Source organism: Amaranthus tricolor, chromosome 8 (assembly GCF_026212465.1).
Source record: "Amaranthus tricolor cultivar Red isolate AtriRed21 chromosome 8, ASM2621246v1, whole genome shotgun sequence".
Classification (NCBI taxonomy): domain Eukaryota; kingdom Viridiplantae; phylum Streptophyta; class Magnoliopsida; order Caryophyllales; family Amaranthaceae; genus Amaranthus; species Amaranthus tricolor.
The window spans coordinates 20,457,719-20,474,024 of record NC_080054.1 but is presented as its reverse complement, the minus strand read 5'-3'; the positions used below and the strand labels follow the sequence as shown (position 1 = coordinate 20,474,024).

The window sequence follows — 16,306 nt, the reverse complement described above, 5'->3', positions numbered from 1 at the left end:
AGCATTATGAGTTGTTATACTTGGTGACAAGTATGTGATAGGTCTTGGTTGGAGACTTGTCGGAATGAGTCTTGGTTGAAGACTTATCAGGATGTACGGCTTATCGATGAGCTTTACATCGGGTTTTGGCTTGAGATATGTTCACTTTGTGTTGATGAGATTGTTTACTTAATATGAATTTTCGTCAAGGTGGAGATTGTTGTTAATGGTGACTCAAACTAGCAAGCACCATTGAAGAAGATGAGTATGGGTCAAAGAGGAGGTCCGCGGGGCGCGGTGTGCGTTCTGTCTCTATTTCGGGCTCGCGTAGTTGTACACAGCTCGCGAAATGACGGTTTCTTTTCACGGGAGGTGTCTTTTGGTACGGTTACTTTGTGTTTATTATGTAATAACTTCCTTTTATTAGGCAGTAGTATATAAAATCCCATTTTAGGATTAATATATAATGATTGACAAATTGAGAGATATCACAAGAGAACCATTAATTTGTGAGTGTGATTGAGATTTATCTTGTCAATTCTTTGCGGTCATAGTAAAAATATTTGATCTCGGTGCCGGTGGACGTAGCTATCACATTGATAGTGAACCACGTTAAATCTCTTGTGTCATTTTCTTGTTATTTGCATGGAATTTCTTATTGTTTTATTATTGTTCATCGAACTTGCTTCCGTTGTCGCACAACAACCCTCGTCATCATTCAACTTATCTAAATCATTCTTTAATTTATTTAGCAAAATGGAATCAACTAAATCACGAGAATTTAAATCATTGTTACCATTAACATTACTTTAATTTCTTTAATTTTTGTGAGTTTTAATTTTCATTATTCTCATTTCAATTCTTTTTTCTCAATCTTCTTTATTCAATCTTCCTCCTTAGCTCATCTTCCATTCTCTATCCTTACTTCCACCACCAACATCTGTATTTGACAGTTCACACTTTCCTCCTGTGATTTTTTTAAACATCACAAATAAAACCCACTTCACATTGAAGCTATCAGATATGCAGATCCAAAATCAATTCTTTTGAGTGCGAAGGCTCCAGACCCAACGACCTAGATTAGAAGAACTTATTCGATTTGGTTGAATACTTACCAAATTTGGTTGAATTTATTCGATTGCCAGAAAATACTAAGATTTGTGAACCAAATTGGTCCATTTTGACTTTTAATACTTAACAAACTACCAGGGACAATTGAAATCACTAGTGCTTTCAATTCGAAATTTAGGGTTCCTTGCGAAAGGGAGTAATTTGGGAATTTAGGATTGACTTCGTAGTCGATCGAATATGAAAATTGAAATCACTAGTACTTTCAATTGTGAATTTAGGGTTCCTTGCGAAAGGGAGTAATGTGGGAACATTTATTAATGAAGATGGATGAACAATTGAGGCATTGGAGAAATTGCCCTTGAATCTGATCCAACAGAATGAGGAGAAATTGCCCTTGAATCTGATCCAACAGAATGAATGAAGAAGATTGAGAAATTTGGTTGCTGGTGGAAGTAAGGATAAAGAATGGAAGATGAGCTAAATAGCAGAAGAAGATCGAGGGAAAAGAATTGATCAATTTAAAAAATTAAAACTCGCAAAAAAATTTAAAACAAAAAAAAGTCAAAGGTAAAAAGTGTGGTTAACGGTTATATTGTGCGGAATCGTTCACTTAATTTGAATACTGGTCAAAAAGTTATTTTGGAACATATAATTCAAAAAAAAAAAAATATATTAAGATTGTAATTCGCAAAAACATCAAATATTAAGACTGCAATTTGTAATTAATTCTTCACAAAATTACAAGAATAGGATTATTATTCTTCCAAATGTGCAAGTCTTATAATGCGATACACCAAATTTCATTTAAAAGCATATTGTACTTGATTTGACATCTTATATGGATGTTTCATTTATTGAATTCCTTTACTTCGTCCCATTTATAATTTTTACATTTATCAATGTATAATTTTAATTTTTAAATATGTATAATTAAAAAATTAGAGAATGATACTCTTTTCATTTTAATGATTTTGGCCCATTTTATTTAGGCACGTTGGCCAAGATATGTATTGAAGCCTTAATAATTCTAACGATGTATAACTACAAATTATAAAAAGTTGATATTAATAATCCTTACCTTGAGATAAATCAAACAAGATTCCACTTGACAATGTTTTAACTTATAGATTATCATCAAATAAAAATTAAGAGTAAACTGTAAATAGTGTCAAAAACAATGAGACAAAGTTACTGAAATAAAGGTTTTATACATACTTCCTCCGTTCCATAATACTTGCTACATTTTCGTTTTTAGTAATAAAACAATCATTTAAAGTTCTACCTACCCCTATTTTTATCCTACTCTATACTCTATACTTTATAATAAAATATATATTATACTCTATAAAGTAACCTAACAACCTATTTTTTCTTTTTCTTTTTCAATTAAATATAATAAAATACTATACTCTATAAAGTAAACAATCAGCTACAGTGTAGGTCAATCACTTTTCTTAATTCCCGTGCCCATGCAAATGTAGCAACAATTATGGAACGGAGGAAGTATAAGAAAGAATCTAGTGAGTTTTTGATGTAATTTAATACTATATCTGCTTTGGAAATATACGATACTCAATTATATTTTATTATTGTGAATTATCAATAGTACCCCTGTGTTTTTGCACTTTATCATTGGTACCCCCTTTTTCGATTATCAATGATACCCCCAGTATTTAATGCTAATTACAACCGTGACATTAATGATGATTTTGCCGTTATTTATTCATTTAATTTATTTTTGAAATTTAGCTTATCGTGGTTACTTTTTCTTCCCTTATAAACCAATCCACCATCTTTCTTCCCTGTTTTCTGAACTTTTCTTCTTCTTCCCTTTTGATTTTGCTCTTCCTCTCGATCTATGGCTTCCTCTTCAAGGTATTTATTTATTTGCATCCCTAAGAAAGAGCAAAACAAAAGAACAAACACAATTGAAAGTCTCACATCTTTATATGCGTCTTTTACAGCTTCACCACTCCAAACACAATAATTCCTTCTCATTTCATCAATAAACCCGAAACCTAAACTCTTCAACTAACAACAATTGCAAAAAAGCCTTTCCCTAAAAGGGATTTTGAAATGTTTGGGAAATTGCACCTAAATTTCAACTTTAATGTGGAAGTAAAAACACATTCAATTTAATTCTCACTAGAAATTTCTAAAATTTAGCAACTTTAAGCAAAATTAACTGGTTTGAAGTTGACCCACAAAACCTAAATCAAAAAAATTGAACTTTGAGCAACACCTAGTTGAATATAATGTAGAAAATGCTTCTGGATGGACAAAAACCCACAAATTGAAAAGAATCCAAATGAGAAAAATTGATATTGAACGCACTATTAGTGTAATAGTTGAACACCAAATTGGAAAGAACCCAAATAATTGAACACCATTACTATGTTAATTAAAAAGAACCCAAATGAGAAAAATTAATATTAAAAAGAACCCAAATGAGAAAATTTGATATTGAACACCTAGTTGATTACAAGAAAGATGATATTGAAGACACCATTAGTGCAATAATTGGAGCTTCAGCAATGGAGGAAGAATAACAGGTCCTTCATGATGAAGAAGGAAGTATGATCAACCAATGTGACCATGGTTTGGTTTTAAAAGAATTTAACGGCAAGATAACGGCAAAAAGGTCATTAATGTCACTATTGTAGTTAGCATTAAATGTTGGGGGTACTATTGATAATCGAAAAAACACAGGGGTACCAATGATAAAGTGCAACATCATTGGGATAACATTAAATATTTTTAATTTCCATGCTCGATTCTCTTTAAAAACTGAAAAGAAGATTTAAAAACAAAGAGAATTTATTGATTTTTATATATAACCATTTGGGTTGTAAACATCATTACCCTTAAAAATTATAGAAAATTAAGATTATAAAGTACACATCGAATAGGTTTTATTTTATATAATTCTAAATTAAGACTAAAATACAAATTAATGTAGATTAGTGAACAATATTAAAATCACAAATATAGCTAGAACATGAGGACCAAGGGAGTACATTTTATGTCATTGTGTAATGTGCAAGTTCTATTATGTAGAGGTAGATTTATTAAAAAAAATTTGCTACAAAATAGGCTAGGAAAATACAGGTGAGAATCTAGCTCATGACTTTTGTAAGAGAAAAGTGATATTACTCCAACGAAAATAATGTCTGACTTTCTAGTTTCAACTATCTAGTATTCGAATGAAACCATCTTCCTCAAAATAAACTTGTTTTTTAACCCATGTTTAGTTTTAAGTAATAAATATTCATTATGGTAAAATATCATTCAAATGTCTCACATCGATGGGAGAAGAAAGTGTGAACTTTAATTTTCAATATATAGAAATATACTTTGGTATGACCCAACGGATTGTAAAAGATGTATAATGCTAATCAACTCTAAATTCATTCGGACAGCGTTGACTCATTATCAGATAGACAATTCAATTTTTAGACATCTTTTTAACAAATACTCCCTCATATTCAGCTTATATGTCTCATTTTCTTTTATAATCAAGTCATCCCATTTCTATTTTTGGTACGGGTTTTTGACTTTTATGCCCTTAGTAGCTCTATCCTATTTTCAATTATACTATCCATTACCCATACTAATTTTCCTCCCTTACATTAAAAAACTCATAATACCACTCTTTTTCCTACCCTTAGGGTCCTACTTTTTTAACTCTCTTTAAAATCCGTGAAAAGTCAAATGAGACTCTTAAGGTGAATAAGAGGGAGTATTATGTTAACAATTCAGAATCGAACACAATATCTATCGTCTAAACTTACCTAACTTTAAATCCAAGCCTACAAAAATCATTCTTTGAACATAATGAAAAAAATTTGTCGATCATTAAGAGATGACGAACTAGTCTATATAATTAGTCTATATTTCTAATTGATCATTTTAAAATTGTAAGTGATCAATTTAAAGTTATGAAAAATTCTTTAAACTATAAAAAATAATCACTTTAAAATTATACATTAGACCAATTCAATAGAAATAGTTTTACCATAAGACTGTCTCAATTGAGAATTTGTGTTTTAGTTTTGCTTTTAAGTTTAATAAGAAAAAAAAATTAAAAAAAGTAGTTGTACATTAGTACATAAACTGTAGAGTATTGTGGAGTAACATCACAAATTGCAAATTACAGTATTTCATATACAAAATGTACCAATCATTACTTCTCAACAGGCAACCCAAATGAAAAGTATCATATTTTCTGTTCCCAAAGAAGAAAGGACTTGGGAAAAACAAAAAAAAAGGGTTATTAGTCAGATTTCTGAATTCTGATTCAATTATCCATTGGTCACAATACAAATTATACTCTTAACTCTAAAGAGCTGAACCAGCAACTTCAATTTACCAAAACCATGAGTTCATCACAATCCAACCAACTCTAAAAATACCAATTAGGTCCCATTTTTATCTATCATTTTAGGACTCTACGATTATTTAAAAATAAAAGATTGATCTAATTTTTAAGTAGGATTTTATAATCTGTCGGTTTAATTCTATTAATTTCGATTCTAACCCCATATTAATTTAGAAAGGATTTTGATTCTAATAACCTTTATTTGGATTACTATAACTTAATCTTTTAAAAATGATTAATTAAATAAATGTGTTGATTAGGCGACTGACAGATTTGGCCCGAGCTGTAGCAGTAGCACAGTAGGAAGCTCTTGCACTAGGCCTCACAATTAAAGGGCCCCTAATACTTAATTTGTAATTATTACACTAATCATTCATTATGCTTAATTTGTAATTAATTTTTGGAAAAATTGTTTCTAAAAAAGCCAACCTTTTGGGCATCTGCAAATAAAGGATTAACGTTTCAATTATTCAATAAAAATAAAACATTTTATTCATTTTTTGTAAATAAAGATATTTCAAGTAAGACAAACCTACAGTGACCGGTTAACCTTAATAATTTATAACAAAAGAAATTAATTTCTTAACCTAATAAACTCTTCTTCCTTGTAAATCTTCATTCAATCTCTTTTCGTACTTCTTTCTCTCTCTCTCTCTCTCTTTACTCTCCTTGTTCCTTGAAGGCTCAAATGCGTGGGTGTGGTTCTTCTTCTCGTGGACACAGTGCAAACTCAAGTAATGTTAAATATTATCACAAATTGGAAGATAAATTGAAAACTATTTGTAAGGGACCAAACGCAAGGGAGATCTTCTATGCTTACCCCAATTGGCAGTAAGTTAATTAATTATCATTGTATTTTAGTATGTTGTTCGTGTATAGAGTGTTATTATCTACTAGTTTATCTACAAAATCAAAATGAGTTTCTGGCTCAAGAGGGTGATCAACATTAGTATCAGGAAATTATGCCCTTTTGACAGTAGTGGCTGCTAATAAACTGCTCATAAGACTTCTCCTCAATGGTATATTAGTACTCCTTGGGGCTAACTTTTAGGGCTGGATCTTTGGTTGATTACTGACTAGACCTTTGATTGAATAACAGACTGTCTATTATGTGGTTTGCATTTTCGAGTGGTCCTTTATTAAGATCAGTTGCAAGGAGTGCTGAAATTAGATATTTATGAAGCACACATACATTCATTGCCCTCATCTAAATTACTGCATTATGTAACTTAACAACAACATTTTTTCATTTATCTTCCTTAAGCCATCCTTTAAAGTGTAACTCAAAAGCAAGTAAAAAACCATTGTATCCCTTTATCTCCATTGCATTTATTAGCTAAACTCATTAAGTAATCTACGGAAAAATCATTTGGATCTACCTTTATTATTCTACCAAAACCTCCAACATAACTAATATAACCCTTGGCTTCCTGGAATTTATCCCCATACCAAATTCTAATAGACACATTTTCATTCATCGTGTTCACAATTACACTCAAATACTAATTTCTAATGTGTTTAACCAAATTCCACCATAAAGAGTGAAACCTAATTTCTAAGTAAATTTGATCAATGATCAATAATGAGATATCAATTGCGAAAATTTAGAGTAAAAAACTTATTTGTGTTGTGATGTTTTTCAGAAAATCAAAGTTGCCCTAAAATTCTTGTTGATCCGCCATAAAAGAATGTGGAAGGTCTAGAAAAATTTGGGTTAAAGAAGGTACTACATGTGTTGTGTTTTTGCATGAATGGAAGTTGAAGAAGATAGTGACATTAATTTTTTGAAATAAAGTAATGACAGCTATGACATTATTGGTATATAAAATAAATGTTGAAATCAGTTACTGGTAAAATATCTCTTTATTTGCAAAAATAAACAAAATATTGTATTTTTATTGAATAACTGAAATATTGACCTTTTATTAGCAGATGACCAAAAGATTGACATTTTAGAAACAATTTATCATTAATTTTTAATGTATAAGGTATAACATAGTCAAATCAAGTATGTTTGATTTGTCTCAATGCAAATATTATCAATATTAAATTTTTATAATTTTTTTATTATACATAATTAGAAAAATATAAGAATTATGTTAGTGTATTGAATTGTGTAAAAAAAAAATTTGCAAATATTTTGGAACAAGAAAGTATTAAACAAGTAAATAGCAGATTGGTTGTGTCTTGTGTATATTATAAATCCCGGCCCCATAAATAGCAAGTTCAATCTCCATGCCACTTTTTTTTTTCTTTTATATTTTATATACTTGTATCTTTCTTTTCATATTAACTTCTTAATCACTTGCTTTTTTTTTTTTTTTTTTTTTTAAATTTCAATGTAAGCTCAACTTTTTACCATGAGTTTTTTTATGAGTTTTTAAGGGCTCATAATCTTTTTGTTTTAATATTGTATTATTTCCGGCGCGATGCACGATTTTATTAAAATTTCTAACATATTTATATAAATAAAAAATAAAAAATTTACAATTTGATGTTTAATCATCTTAAAATAACATATACTCATTTAATGAAAAACATTATAAAGATTTTATAAAAAAACCTTGAAAAAAATAAAAAAAAAAATATACTTCTATGATTTTCTAACATATTAAATGATGTGACCTAAAAAGTAAAAAAATTAATCAATATAGATAATATTATAGTCATATTTAAAAAGTTGTAAAATCAAAGATATCAACAATTGTCATGATAACAATGACATTATCATTAAGTTTTAGAGATAAATTTTTTTATTGAGAAAGTGACACATAAGCAATTTTGAAAAGTGATTAATCAGTTGTGTTTTATTTTAGTAATAGTTATAGTTATTTTAAAAGTAATATAGTGAAAGAGAATTAACTGTAGTATTTCTCTTATCGTATTAATGTAAAATAACCAATAAATGATAAAGATACCCATATAAGGTTATAGATTATTTGTCAAACAACAAAAATATTCTTAAATTTTAGAAAAAGTTACCAAAAATCATAAAAGTTTTTCATGATTTTTCTATAATAATCCAACATATTGATTAATCTTATATAAAATTATTTTATTTTTTGACCAATGCAAGATTCCACACCATATTCCAGCAACCTTTTGCTATTTTTGCTAATATTTTAGTAGTTTGTGACTACTTGTGTTTTTAATTGTTGATGTTTCAAGATTGCAAGTTTATTGGTAGAATGTTGTAGAGTTTTTAATTTTTTTTTAATTTTTTTTATTTTTTTATATAAAGTAAAAAATGTTCAATATATGTGACTTGTTATTTTGCTGTATGTTTTGGATAGAATGCTGAAATTATATAAAAATAGAAGTTTATTCAATTGAAAAAATTAATAACTTGTCATAGTTTTCAATCATCACTTTTAAAAAATTTATACATAGAAGTATGTTTGTAGTGTAAGGGTGTTAAATCAAATTTTTTTCAATGTCCTAAAATGTCAGAGATGACTCTGAAAGACATATTGAGTCAGTAACTAAAATAAACAGAAGTAATAAAAACTCATTCAATAATAAAAATATAACAAATTTAATGTAAATTTTTTTATAAAGGAAAAATGGGCATTATTAATTAATGACAGAGTATGAAAAGACTACATCGGTGATCTAAGGAGAGCCATTATCAACCCAAACACAATTAAAAACACTACTAGACGCCCGTCTTGCAAGATGGTGTTTAAATTCATTACATTCTCAAAAGCAAAATGAAAAATTGGTATTACTAAAAATTAGAGTATTAGCCAAGTATTTCCACCACCATTTGGGTATGAAGGTTGCGTCGTACAAGCTGTTGGAGGGATTTCACCATGCCTTAAGCATCCCCTTTTATGATAACATCTTTCCATTCTTTCTATTTTGCCAAATCTACTGCCCATTTTGCAGTCATTGCCTAGGTCCTCTCTGCATTATAATGTGGCCAAATTGAACTAGAGCTCGCAAGAATTGATGGAAATACTTCACATGTGATCACTAAAAATAGTGATTTGTAAACTTGTATATAATGTTTGGTGCGTAATTCTCTTAATACTATATGATTTTGAGAAAGATTGAATCACATCAAGCGTGTATGCAAGTCAATGCTCATTATCCGTGGGTTTACGGGCCTGATCACATGGTTCCCTATGGGTGTGTGTCCATACGAGTGGGCCCATGGAGTGATTATGTGATAAATTGTCACGGTCTAACAAGAATAACATCGTCTCTCTGGTCTTTGTTAGACATATATGAATTGGTCTTGCAGTAGTAAGTATCCACTCCATTGCTCTTTTGCAGCAAGCTTCAATGAGCATATAAATATTTAAGAACAATACCTAAAACTAACACATAGTCTTGACTGCAGTTCGAATGTAACCAGCATTCTCCCAGAACTTTTGATTCCTATAACAGTCTCTACAAAGACAAAAGGCTATATATAAATAGCCTGTTCATAACAGAACAATACAACCTATAACTAAATCCTAGTTTGTTATAACAAACTTCTTACTACATTAACTGTGTGAGATACCTAACTGTTTGATCAGCTAATGAATGTAATATATAAGGAGAACAGTCTTCTGTGACACGTGCACACATACATCCAGCAGATCCTTTGACTTTAGTTGAATATCCCTGATGTGCAGAACCTCCAACTTGATGTGCAGCACCTATTCTTTGATGTGCAATACCTGGTGCTTCCTTGTAACTGTCAACAGCATCACTGTTGTCTGTTAATGAGGAAGATTATCTCCTCATGTTTTGCATCATCCCAACTTCTTGTCTGCATCGATTAAAGCTTTGATTGTTCTGTTGTGTGTAAAGCAAAATCGTGGCATTGCATGAGTACCCACTATGAAATTTTCCGTAGTGGGTACTCTCATGGCTTTCCCTTCAAGTGTTTCCCTGATGGCTGGCCGCTGGCATATGCTATGTTGGGCAGCAATGACTTTAGTTCAACTTACATTACTGAATTCATATTCCACTTATCGCCCGTTTGGTTAACGATATTAATTAGTGGTAATGGAAATAATTTGTAATGTAAATTTTCATTATATGTATGATGTCATTCCCATGGTAATGAAAGTTTGAGCATAAAAAAGTATTTTTGTTCACAATTTTCTTTTACTACCTAATACCATGTAATCCAATAGTAATGCATTGGAATGAATTTTGTGACAAAAAATGAGATTGTTAAAGGAGAATAAACATGATCATTAAATTTGTCAAGAGAATTTCTCTACCAAAATTACATTAACTTTTCATTATCATTTCCATCATTTAGTACCCGTTACCAAACGGGCCGTTACTGTTTAAATTAGTAGTCTGGGTTAATAAGGATGTCATTTCAGTTAGAATCCAACCGGCTCAGTAAGAGCAAATAACTATTATTCATTGATAGGATAATAACGTAATGACAAGTAAACTCAAAAGAACAATCAGAAAAAGTAAAGCAAAATTGGTAATTACGAGTAATAATACTATACAAATTAAATTATCATCAAGAATGCAGCAAACAGTTGATGAGCAAGCAATTGGCAGTTAGCAATTAGCAATTAACAATTAGCAATTGCAGCCAGCAATGAAAAGTTGGAAATGATCATTTCACAATTACATAAATCAATGAATAGGGTGATAAAATTCAAGTCAGATTTGCATACGAGTTCACAACAGTCAACATACAGTAGCTGTGTTCGTTGGTGCTGCTTTCGATCTCTCAGACGAGTCGATCATGAATCATCTTCACTATCTTCATATTCACAAAATCACAGAAGTGCATTACTATTACTATCACCATTATTGTTGAAATCTTGGTTCTTCACAGGCTCTCTGTCACCTGGTTTTATAGCTGCTTTGTTTTTCACCACGAAACTCGGTGCTCCAGGCTGCAACATAGGCTTTTTACAGTCAATTGGTAACTTAATCTCATTTTCACAGTCATCATCGTCATCATCATAATCAATCACATGGTGTTTAAGGTTAGTCCCTCCAAATATGGATTGAATAAGGGCCTCATCCTGTTGATCAAGCATTTTCTCCTGATCCCCACGAGTGCGAATGTGAATGCGCTGCGAGGCCTTTAGCATATCTTCCGTAGTGACAGGGGCATACCTTGACTTGATGGATTTCAGTTCATCAACGGCTGACATTATATCAATTTCTCTGATGTGGTACAATTACAAACACCACAATCTGTTGATCTTGAATGATCAGTAATAAGGAAGAAAGAAAGAGGGAGGAGAAATAGAGAACAGAAAAGAGAGGAGTTTATGATTTTTATTGATTGATATGAATGAAATACAACAGCTCTAATACTATATATACGCATGAACAACTGAATAAAACCAACTAACAAACTCTAACTGCCATAACTAACTTGACAGTTTATTAACAAGCTACTAAAAACACACGAGCCTAGCACAAGTCATGATCTTATGAACTGCTGCCTACAACATTCTCTCTTGGAGTTTCTATTTTGTTCTCCAATGATTTCAATGGATCTCCAATCTCTTCAGCATCTCGTTTCCGTTTATCCTGATCAGAATTCTCATCTGTATCCCGCCGTGGTTCAAAGTTTTGTATGGCACCGGCCTCAACAACATAGTCTGCGTTTTGGGGGTCTGTTTTGATTGTAAACTCAGCAGAACACTTGGTACATTTGAAGTAAAATCTGAAGATTCGAATTCCCAAATATGTGTCAATCACATCCTCCATTCGTGAATTAAATTTGTTATCTCTGTAGATGAAATTGCCACAAGTAGTGCACAAAATGCTCATAGGCAACATCATACGAACAATCATTTGATGATTTTGATTTTTGGGTTGCCTTCGTCTAGGGATTTTCGCAGGATCAAAATCAGGAGCGTAGTATTTGTTCAGCACCTGCCTTTCTCCCATTTGTGTTCTTCTATCTTTTTTCGCAATTAGGGTTGTCACTTTTTTTTGAATGTAATGTAATTAGTGTTATTAATTATGAGGCAATTAAGAGATTATTAGCTTTATATATAAAATGAAAAATTACTTAGAATAATCTAATTTTTTCATGATTTTTCTATAATAATTTTTTCATGAAATTGTCACTACGAATAATACCAATTTAAAGAGTATTTGCCTACAGTAAACTCGGGTAATCAAATGACCTGCTCTAGTAGGTAATTAATAAAAAAATAAACTGAAAATTAATATAAAGCAAGAGAAAAATTATGAAAATTCACATACAAAATTATAAAAAAAACATTTTTTAAACATTTTTTTCGACATTTTATTTTAATTTATTTTTTCTTTAAAAATAAAACTTGCTATAGCAGGTCATCGGTTACCCGAGTTTTCTTTAAGCAAATACCCTATAAAATTGAGGTTATTATGGTTAATAAATAGGTGGAAAAATCATGAAAATATTAAATTATTGTAACACCCCGTAAATTATCGGGTTTAAAAATAAATAAAATATAATAAAATAAAGTATAACAAAATAAATTAAATAAGTAATATTGAATTATATTATTTTACATGGTTAATTATAAGAAACGAAGTAAGTTTATTTAACGGTAACGCGTTTTATCGCATACGTTGTTATTGCGTAATATTTCTTTTCTGCTTTTAACAAAAAAAAATAGACAATTATATAATTAATTAATTAATTAATTAAAAAAAATAAAAGATTAGGGAAGGGGAAGGGTGACCGGTTGTGTGAAGGAATGGGAGGAGTCTTGTAACTCCTCTCATAAGTGTGTATTAAGGCACATTAAGCTCATCCCTTAATTGCCTATTAATCCTTTTGAAAACCATTTGAGTTCTTCACCCTTCTAAGCTTCCAATTGAACAAAAAAAAATCAGAAAAATTCTCTCCTTTGGGCTTGTGATTCGGCATTTCAAGAAAAAAAAAATTGTTCTCTTGTTCTTCCATTCAATCTTTTGATCAAAGAGGTAAGTTTAATTGAATTGCTAGTTATAGATTTTATATACAAGGTTTTCTAAGATGAATTACATTTTATGTATGATGATATCCTATGACTTTGAGGAGGATTGAGTATATTTTTATGTAATTTTCTTTAACAATCCTTTAATAAACCTTAATTTTGTTAAAAGGATTAAGTTATGTTCTTGATTTATATTCTTTAACAAAGTTTAAATTTTTTATAAGAATTGAGTTTTGTTGATATTCAAATAAATTTCTTTTATGGTTTAAATTTCTCTAACTAAATTTCAATTTGTAAGTAGAAATTAAGTTGGTATGGATTAAGTTATGTAGTCATCCCAGGGTTTAATAATCCTTTAGCAAAATTTGATTTACTTGAAGGATTGTGTTATATTTATATATATGTGTGTCTTGATTTAAAAGGGTGATTTAGTTTTCTAATTTTCTACAAAATTTAATTTGTTAAGAGAATTAAGTATTTAATTTAGTTATCATAATTTATGAAATTTCAAGTCTCTTGAAGGATTTTGTGAATGTGACCTTGCAACTTTGCAAGAGTTATTTTGGTCATGAGATTTAAAAAGGGTTGATAATGTATATATAAACTAATAATAATAATGAATAAAAATAATAATAATAATATATAAATGTAGGCGGCAGCAGCTGTTCCGCCTCGTTAGAGGTACCGACTCGGAAATGTTAGTCGTTTTCCGTTGTTTTAAGCACCGTTGCGTTAAAAACTTGTTAAACGCTTAAAATAATTAAAAATAGTAAATGGATGTTAGAAATTATGAAATTTGGTACCCAAGGTAATTGACGCGTTCCGAACGCAACGGCGAAGTCGGATTTTTCTTTTGAATTTTCTAAACTTTCTGAAATGGCCAATAAAGTTTCTGGTCAGAAATTAATTTTTGGAATCATTGAAAATTGGATGAAAACATTTAAAATTATCAAGTCTTAGTGATATCTTAGTGGTATGGAGTGGATTAAATGTGTAAACACGATCTAATATGTGATCGTTTTGTGTGTGTTATATAGGACCTCGATTTATAAGAGGGCGAAATTCCTGTTGTGCTTGAGCAACGTGTGTTTGCAGCGTTTAAGGTACACGCTTAGACCATACTGTTTATATGGTGGTGCAAGTAGTGTTGTTTCATTTCTAATCGAGGCATTGTAAATCACATAAGGATTAGACACCTCCAATAATATGAAATAATTAATTGGAAATTGAGAATTTATGTGTTTGTCACCCAAAGGGGTTGACGTTTGGTTATGTTACCCAAAGGGGTTAACGATTGGTTTGGATTATTATAATTATTGTTCCCATGGCAGTTTTGAATCATTACGGTCACCATGGGAGTATGCATACTTTAGCCTTTGGCGACCCGAACAGGATGGGCAACGCCTTAGGTCGGTGGTTGCCTTGGGATTAGCTCTCCCAAGTGTATTCCACCAAAAATATTTGAATTTATACTTGAACGACCCGAACAAGACAGGCAACGTTACAAGTTGGAATTATCTAAAAGAAATAAATGGTTTATACTTGAACGACCCGAACAGGACGGGCAACGTTACAAGATTGGAGATATTGAATAATGAATATATATTAGAGTCTTTGCATGCTAGGATAAACACAATGCTTGTATTCAACCTGTTTGACATATGTATGAAGTCTCTGACGTGTATTGGTTGTTCTTTGGAACCTGCTACGTGTTGTCATACGACGTGCAGTAGGTTGATTGCAGGTGGGGGCTGGAGTGAGGTTTCAGCTTAGAACCCGTAACCATCAAGACTAAGATATATTTTGTAATAAGTTTATGAGTCGAAATAACTCGGTTTATGTAACGAAAGTTTATGACGTTTTTCTTTTTATTTTGTACAACTTTTTAGCTAGTCTAGAGGCCGGTAGGCTCTCGAGTTGTATGTGAAGACTTCCGCTGACTTGTTTTCTTTGTTTGGCGTTGTTTCTTGCGTTGACCATATTCCTTTACCGTTGGAACGTTGACGATTCGAGTAAAAAAAAAATAATTTTATTTGTGTCCGTTTGTGAACCGGGATCATGTTTTCATATGATTTTCCGGGTAACTTAAACCGGGCCGTTACAATTATTCTAGATAATTTTTCATCATCATCATCCTACCCAGTGTATCCCGCTCATAGAAAACTATGGACAGGGTGTGGGGAGGGAAGGACGACGGAAACTCATACCCATAAAGGAGAGCGCGGCTAAAGGAGTCCTCCGACTCGAGAAAGATAATAAGACGTGGCTACCCGGAAAAGATAAATTAAATGCATATAACTAAAAAAATAAGTAGAACCAACTACAAAAGTAAACAAAATAGAATACGAAACTAATAATAAAAGAAACGAGAGAAGCAAAATGGCAAGAGCACTCAAAGGTAACCTAAGAGAACATCAGTAGTTTAAAACATGGATATGGTGCCTCTAACTACCCCTATATCCCTAGTAAGGCCCCTTAGAGAGGTTTAACTCATGTAAGTCAACTCTTATTTGCTCATCTCAAGTTCACCTGGGTCTTCCTCGATCCCTCTTACCCTCTACTATAATGCTTTCTTCTCTCCTTACTGGGGCGGCGAAGTCTTTCTCCAATTCTAGATAATTTTTCCTATATAAAATTAGGTTTTTACTTGGGCTCACAATACTAATATGACTAATCACTAATGTATGCAATGTCTTTCTTTAAAAAAAATAACGAAATACCGTATTTGTAGTAAAATAAGTTTTCTACTTCTATTACAATTAGGATTAGGCAACCATATTACACATTACAACTACAGTTAGGATTAGTTTACTGCAATTACAATTACAATTACAATTACAATTAGTGATGATGTTTACAATGTAAAATGTATTTCATGATTCATTGTGGAAGAAGGGGAAGAATGCGTTTTTCATTTCTTGAATATTACAAAGTACATGCTGAGACTATATATAATATATATACACAATCAAAGCTTAAC

The 16,306-nt window shown here is 30.9% G+C and overlaps 1 protein-coding gene across 1 annotated transcript; it reads right to left on the bottom strand.

Moving 5' to 3' along the window:
- Positions 1-11,172: 11,172 nt before the first annotated feature.
- LOC130821635 (uncharacterized) lies at positions 11,173-12,352 on the bottom strand. The gene is made up of 2 exons (XM_057687423.1): positions 11,848-12,352; positions 11,173-11,567 (listed from the first exon to the last, which is right to left on the bottom strand). Exons 1-2 carry the CDS (start codon positions 12,302-12,304, stop codon positions 11,173-11,175), a joined length of 852 nt encoding a protein of 283 aa, XP_057543406.1. The 5' UTR covers positions 12,305-12,352.
- Between the last annotated feature and the right edge of the window lie 3,954 nt (positions 12,353-16,306).